This window comes from Cephus cinctus, unplaced genomic scaffold, assembly GCF_000341935.2.
Source record: "Cephus cinctus unplaced genomic scaffold, Ccin1 Ccin1_scaffold0593, whole genome shotgun sequence".
Lineage (NCBI taxonomy): Eukaryota > Metazoa > Arthropoda > Insecta > Hymenoptera > Cephidae > Cephus > Cephus cinctus.
In genome coordinates this window covers 10,897-19,181 of record NW_014333239.1, presented here as the reverse complement: position 1 = coordinate 19,181, position 8,285 = coordinate 10,897, and the positions used below count along the sequence as shown (strand labels likewise).

The following is an 8,285-nucleotide window of genomic DNA, read 5'->3' as shown; positions in this document are numbered from 1 at the left end:
GGGGGGGGGGGGAGAGAGAGAGAGAGAGAGAGAGAGAGAGAATGAGAGAGAATAAGAGAGGTGGGGGTGGGAAGAAAAACTGCGTGAGTGAGTGAAAAAATGTCGGCGGATGGGACTGTTGCCGATTGAGATGTCGAACGCTGCCGAAGATGTTGTCAGCTAGCGGCGAGTAATTTACTACCTACCTAACCTACTGTCTTGTAGAAAGATCATTGCATAAGAGTGATTTGATTCTATAGAATACTCGCGTAGCACGGGGCCACCATGGGACGCGTCTACAGGGATTATTGGAACGAACGAATTACCTCAATCGATTTATTCATCATTAATAACTTAGAAAATCGAGAGAATCTTGGAGTCTCGTTAAAACGCTTGTCCCATAATGGCATAGTAGACGGTAGTTGAGAGAGACTTAGTTAGTTCTTTAGATCCATTGATGAGTAATAGACTCGATTTAGTTAATATAGCTGTCAGTAGACACGTGTACCATAAGCAATGGAGAATAAGACGGAGCGACACTCATTCTCGCAATGTTCTTTCTCGAATACTTATTATAGGGTCTATCGTATCTATAGTAATTGGATACTATAGTACTTGCTATGTACTACATACTACTATTACTACCATTTACATTTTAATATCGATTAGATAAGCCTCTGCACAAGTAATATACCTATGTATGTAAAGATATCTCCCTGTTACAATAGATTGAGAGATGGAGCGTAGTCGCTCGCGGGGAACCGATGCTGTCGTATGGCCGTATGGTAAAAAAAAAAAGCATATTGGAGATATGGCTGGTGTATCAGCTTTTTAAAGAAAGCCTCACTTTTTCGGTATTTTTCGAAAATTTTCTGTCAATCGCGTGGTCCTATAGCGCTATAGCGATTACGGTCGTGGCGGCGAAACCATTTACAGAGCTGCGGCCATACTTACCATCGACGTCACTCGTATCTGTAGTCCATAGTTGCGTAGTATGTACGTAAAGTCTCTCCGGATGTGTCTGCATCCATGCGTGCGCGCGTACACCATTAGAACGAGGAACAAAATAAGAGAAAAAAAGTAATTCGCGCAGACGATACTTGGAGTTGAATTTTCAATGTTACTTTTGTGGCAGACCGCGCGAACGAATGAGGCCAATAGAGAATTTTTGGAAAGGCGAATGAATCGAAAATTACTACAACGAAGATAGAAATCACGTGAGCGGAAGACTGCAGAATTTTGGTCTCGTTTAATCGTTAGTATAACAGACACTAGTAGACTGGAGAGAGAACATCATATATTGTATTGTGTAGACGTATAACTGATCGGAGATTAAGGAGTAGAGTAGATTTACGTTCTAACGATATCACTATAATATAACATCACTGAGACGACTTTGTGCGCGAGTGTGCGTGAAGGAATTCGCGTGTGCATCTAGCAATCTAGACTATTAGGAGATGCGACGATGAATCGAAATTTTTATTGTCAATCCCTTTGTCAACTTTCGTAAACGTAATTACACTGATTATCGATTTTGTCATAATTTCCTCCGTTGCCGTCACCGTCACCGTCACCCTCACTGTCACACCCCCTCACCGTCGTCCTCATTGTCGCTCCTCCAGATTAATCGTCATCGAATCTTTCGGCAGCTCGCGTTACGTCTTCTTCAACAGTTCTGCCTTATGTCCGACGTGTTGCTTCCTGTCACCTCGTAATTCTCCTAATTCTCGTCATTTACGTCATTTACGTCATTTACGTCATTTACGTCATTTTCGTCATCCATCATCGAACATTGGACATCCGGCATCCGATTTTCGCCAACTGTCACGCACCGTTTTTGGTTTTTCATCCTGACATTGCACTTGCCATTCTTCGCGTTTTATCGAGATAATCGACTTCGATATCAATTAGACACAAACTTTGCGAGATAAGGCAATGCAATATCATTGATTTCGACGATAATGGTTGACTTGCTAAATCATGGACAGAAAGCAACACTTCAGGCACAAATAATGCGAATAGTGCGATTAGTGCGAATAGTGCGAATAGTGCGAATAGTGCGAATAGTGCAAATAGTGCGAATAGTGCGAATAGTGCGAATAGTCTTCGTTTTCCAGTCATTTGTCTATTTCGTATTGCCCGTATGATTAACGATTAATGATGTTGCTGAAAATTGCGAACCAATTGTAATAAGGTTTTCGTGTTTCAGTGGACCTAACCAATGGACAGCTTACACCAAACAACAACACGCCCTTGCTTACGCAAGCACTTTCTGGTACGTCACTTAACGTTTATAATAGCGTAATATTCTTGTGCCTCTATGCAATTGACCACGACGTAGGCGGGCTTAATTTTTTCTATCAGTTAATTGCATGCATTTACTACTAGCATAACTTAGCCTAACCTAATACCGGGCACAATAACAATATCAAGAAGAACGAAAGAAACGAGACTGATGGAAGAGAATGAATAACGAGAACAAGGACGATAATACACACCCTTTCCCTTTCCCTTTTCCGTTCGCATATCGCGCAATTTTTCTATGCATCGTTCTGTTGGTCTGACATTCTGTGCTACACTAGTCACAATTTCTTAATCACTTAATCAATTCTTAAAACTCTTAATCACGTTACGTATATCGTCAGAACTCGGAACGTTAGAAACTTTGTTGAACGATCCTTATTGGCATTATTTTCAAAGTTAATCATGAACTTCCTGTTTGCTGCTTATTTCTCGTGCTCAAAGAATAACGTTTGGGACATTATTTTTCAAATTCTTTTTTGCACTCGTTGGCATTTTTTTTTTTTTGTCAAAATTATACTACATGACAATAACGAATTATATTATGAAGCTGTTATGGCGTCTTCGAAATTCAAATTTTAATGCCGAGTACACAGTGCACTTCCCAATTTATCATCTAGCATGGTTTTTTCTCCTGTAACCCGACTAACATGCCGAGCAGCGAAGCGTTGCTATAACTTGCTCGTGTAGGAGTTTCCAAATTTTCTTTTCCTCCGCCTACTCCTCTTCCTTCTAATCCTTGTCGCTCATATATTTCTATCTTGCATAGGAAAACTAGAAATCCTCGCCTTCGAGTTAATATGATTGTTTTTACATTATGTTATAAAATGATTGCCATAAATCGGTGACGACGCTCAATCCCCATATATTTTATAGCGCGTTATGTCACGTGCACTACTTGCAATCGCTATTTAATGGCATATGTAGCGAGGTTATACGAATCAAATATAAATATGGTCTTATACGTTCAGAAAAGTGGATCATCAGTCGGTGCTCTAATGAAATAGCCAGATGGGCCGAGGCGCATGCCAAAAGGCACAAAGGCAGACGAACAGAAAAATATTGAAACATTAAAACATTAAAACAAATAGTTGTACCTGTTCGTTACATGATCGGATCGTTTATCTCTGACAACGGAGATGCAGCAGGGAGAAGATAGATGCACGCGATGAAAAAAGAGGCGTGATCCTGAGAAAGGTATTATACATAGAGGTAAAGGGGTGTCATGGTGTAACCGGACTAACGAAACAGAGAAACAAAGGAAAAAAGGTTGACAGGCAGGGTTGAGATGATAAGTGATTTTAAGAAAGTGACCGGAAGTTGTTCGTTGCAGTGATGAACAACTACCAGGCTGCAGCGCAAGCCGGGTTTCCACCGGCATCGCCACACGCGGCGGGCGGTCATGGCGGGCCACAAGGTCGCTCTTTTCCTGCTGCAAACTCGCCTGGACCCATTGATATGTACAGTTCGAGTGCCGCAGCCGCAGCAGCAGCCGCAGCCGCAGATTCCGCAGTTGCCAGCTACGTCCAGGCAGCAGCAAGCCCGCAGCCTCCTACGACCGCGTTTCCCGCAATCGCCGTCTCTCGCGCCCCGCTCAACTATAGTCCCGTAAGTCGCCCTCTATCCTTTTCTCCTTTCTTTTAGGCCTTCTTCCCTACAATGTTTATCAATTTTCATTTCTCTCTCTCTCTCTCTCTCTCTCTCTCTCTCTCTCTCTCTCTCTCTCTCTCTCTCTCTCTCTCTCTCTCTCTCTCTCGGACGCACGCGCGCGCATCCCTCTATCCTCTCTCATTTCCATATCATCTTCCTGTCTGACAATTTCGTGCTCTATTTTCATTATTACCGTGAGCATTGTCCGGTTCCCTTTGACTGTTCGCTGAGTCATGTTTCTTTTTTTCGATCACGCTCTGCATCCTTCGCCTCTGTGTTCCTTAACATTTCTAACAGCATTTATATATTATGGTTTTATTGGTCTGCACGTCTCTATTTCTTCGTTCAACTATGAGGATTTTTTGTGCATCTATTTTAAATCCACTTTTATAAAATTCATCGATGTGCCGATACGTTTACGACTCGCACAAAGGCTTATATGGCCATCAAGGACAAAAATAATTGCAACTACGAGGAGAACGTAACGTTGTCAAATAAACTTCAAATAGCGAATAATTTATCTCTATCGTAGATAAATTTAATCATATCATTAGAGACATTCTGACGAGGGTTGCAAGTAACACATCATGTGAAAAGAGAAGAACAAAAATTTGGTCCACAGTCTGAGACACTCATCCATGGAAGAAAGAAAAGCTTACGTTTAATCGAAATGTTCTCGTGTTTCAGGGTCCACTGATACCGGCGGCGTTCACTAATGGTTATCACTGAGCCTTTTTAAAACCTAATAACAGGTGAGCATTCTTAGAGCTCGAGATATTCTTTTAAAATGATTAATCGGACTCTGTGTTTGACATATCTTATTATTCTTTTTTTTTTTTTCTTCACTGTTTAATTACTCCATTTTGGCATTGCTCTTGTTTAAAGATACTGATTACCAATGGCAGCCATATCATGCTATTACGCAGACCCTTATTTCGATGATTTTTAGGATGAACGAGAGGGCGGAGTGCGGCGGAGCCGATTGATGGCATTACACATCACGTGGAATCTTACCGAACCATGAAATGTCGGGCACAAAGGCTCATAGAAGATTACTCACGTCGATCCAAGCACACGCATGTGCATGCGTACACCTGCATACGTACGCACGTGTATATGTAGTTTGCATATACGTTATACATATATCTACGCAAACACACACACACACACACACACACACACACACACACACACACACAAAATTTAAACAAATTTGGCGTGACACCCTCCGCCGCTTTATGACTCTTAAGACAGCTGTTACGTTGAAGATTCTTTGAGGACAGACCTCAAAACAGCCACATTTCCTCAAAATAGCCAATACGCAAATTAAATCGTCTCCAAAATGGCCCAAAGCCAAATTTACACACGCATACGCGCGCGCGCGCGCCCGCGCGCACAGAAACATATACATATGCATATACATAATACGAAATACGAAATACGAAATACGAAATACATAATGCATAGTGAATAGATTATAAAACATAGTAAATAATACATGATATACATATATTGTATGTGTATACGTATGCGTTTCAGGCATATGTGTTTATACGTGCGACCAAGCGCATGCGCGTGTCCTAAGGCATATATATAAACGCGTGTACGTGTGACGCATGTTCACCAAGCAAAGAGAGAACTGGCGTTCAAAGAATGACGCGTTTACCTTTGGGTTTCCATCGAGCAGTGCGAGCCAATAGTTATAATTGAGGTTATGAAGCGTCACTGCTAATTTCACTGTCAATTTCCAATCAATTAAATGAAACGAGGAGAGAATTACGATGAGAGGTGACGAGCGTATGGAACGACACGGAGATGAGTCAGTGACACGGGGGACAGTGTGAGGAAGACGTACAACCGTACGTGGACTGGGAAGGTCTATAAAATCGAGAAGCCAGAGAAATCCTAAGAATTTTTCTGCGAACATATAGAAATGTAATCTTGGAAGCTGAAAAATATTAAACGAAAATAAGGGTAACAAATGACGTAGAGCACGAGTCACTATACGACTTGAGGTTGCCGCAACCGAATCTGCGTATTGATGCCAGCCCGTTCTCCGACTTTAATAATCTAATTATTAATTAAATTAATAATTACTTGCTAGATATTACAACTTAACTCTATAACATATTATATAATGTACGCACATATGTATATATATATATATATATATATATATATATATATATGTATACACATGTATTATGCAATACCTAATATGTAATATACATATACGTATGTGTGTGTATGCATGCATGTGTATCGTATGATATGAAATATAATACGTACGCATACGTAAATATGTAGGATAAGTAAATGATAATTACTAGGTAATACATAATTTTTATGTATAAGCGAAAGAATGGATAGTGCAACACGTATGGATATACTTATAGATACATGATTATCTAACGTGCGCATTCACGCCCGGGACAATTTTAATTACGAGATATCAAATTTAATATTCGAGAACTTCGAGTGCGTGGAAGAGTTCAAAATCGTTTAAAGAATACAGGTAATAAGGCAGTTGTCAAAGGCACACATAGATTTTCTATTTCCCGAACTTTTCGAAGCACCTTATAATCGTTTTAAATTCACTTTTAACACAATATTCATTGTAAACCCTTCCGTGTACTGACATCCTTCAATGAAAAAATTCCCAATTCGGTCACTTGCATATTGCTTCGATGAAACTTGTAGCCAATGTGTATATGTTACAAACGTTTTCAGTTTTAAAATATCTTCCAGTTCTTCCCATCTGCAAGGCCACCCCATTCTCGCCGATGACTCCCTTTTTTCATTACTCCGTTATTTCTTTTCTATGCTTCTCTATTTTTTTTTTTTTTTTTTCATTCTTTACATAGATATTTGGCGTGTTATTGCGAGCTTTCTGAGCGTTTCTGAGCTTTTTCTCGAATTCGTGATCGCTGTCCTTTTCTCGGACGTGTATCCGGGAGGATAACTACACTGCTTTGTGCATTCATCCTATGTACATGATAACGCTATTACAATTACTTATGAAGGGCGTCTATGGTGTTGATCTGCCAATCGCCTTGGATCGTCAATGGCTGTTTGCATCCGAATATTTTGCCTGCTTTCTTACGAATCGCACGAATGGAATGACCATCATTCGCCTTTCCCTGACACTGTGTTTATCCAAGACAAGGCGTTTCTTCCGTCCATCTTCTTATTTTGTGCAAAATTTGAGATAATGCAGCACTCAGTCGACTTTAATGTTCAAGAGAGTTACAAGAAGGTATTGAATATGATGCGGGGGGAGAGATGGCAAGTAACAGTTTGGCGGGGAGATATTGCTTGTAAGTTGCATGGCGTTATGTATGAAGAAAAAAGAACTGACGTTTTGCGGGGATGCAGTTAAGAAATAATTGAAGCGAAAGATTCGGGTACTTGATACATTTGTACAAAACCGGATTATGTAATCGTCGTTGCACGAAAATGACGTACTACTTGTGAATACACGTGCGCTTGCGGCGGAGCTAATACACAAGAGAACATTCTAACAGAACCCTGAGTCGGCTAAATTCGAGTTTGTAAGGAAAATTTAATTCATCAAGTTTATTTTTTTTGCAACAGCAAATGCATACGATGCGACCGTCATCGTCTTTCATGGCGTACACTCTTTGTTCTTCATGATTCACATTTGTCCATTGTTTGAGTATCTTTGAGATTAAAGTTATTTTCATCAGTTATACAAGGTCTGTCATCATCTGTGAAGGCGTAGTTTTATTTTGGAGGAGAAGGAGGATAAAGTGTAGATGTAATGAAATACGTGAATGAAACTATTCAATGATAACAAGCTTTTCGAGTAACCTTTACAGTACTGTTCAAAATACTTTGTTCATGATTAACAACCTTACTATACACTCAGTACTTGTTAATAGTTTTCGTTATTGTTGATAAGATGCTTTTTATGAAAAAATTGTTCACATGTCCATCGCATCGATAGTGTGTCGATGGTACAGAATGTCGTTTATTACGACTCGAACAAACGTTTGTATCACGCTATTCTATTAATCTTTTTCTGTTTTTATGCAATACACGCAAATACTCGTTGTTGATCGTATCGCTGTCATCATTATCGTCATCATCGTCATTATCATCAATTCATCATCATCGTCGTCGTCGTCGTCGTTGCGTCGTCGTCGTCATCAATTCATCATTATCGTCGTCATCGTCGTCGTCGTTATCGTCGTTACTATTCTTATTCTTATTCTTATTCTTATTATTATTATTATTATTTTTATTATTTTGATTAATAGCATCCTCAAATCGTCGATATTTCTTGCAACAATGCTATCGTTATGATTTCCTCTTTTATACAATAGATATATGTC

General features: G+C 39.8%; 1 protein-coding gene across 19 annotated transcripts in view; it reads left to right on the top strand.

Moving 5' to 3' along the window:
* Positions 1-7,640, top strand: part of LOC107268823 (RNA-binding protein Musashi homolog Rbp6) — a 206,405-nt gene extending 198,765 nt beyond the window's left edge. For all 19 annotated transcript variants that reach the window (XM_025086098.1, XM_025086100.1, XM_025086101.1 and 16 more), the window contains 4 exons: positions 2,189-2,254; positions 3,614-3,888; positions 4,618-4,682; positions 4,880-7,640. In XM_025086098.1, the coding sequence (XP_024941866.1) occupies positions 2,189-2,254; positions 3,614-3,888; positions 4,618-4,659 (383 nt within the window). In that variant the 3' untranslated portion in view covers positions 4,660-4,682; positions 4,880-7,640. The remainder of the gene's footprint in view (positions 1-2,188; positions 2,255-3,613; positions 3,889-4,617; positions 4,683-4,879) is intronic.
* Positions 7,641-8,285: the final 645 nt, after the last annotated feature.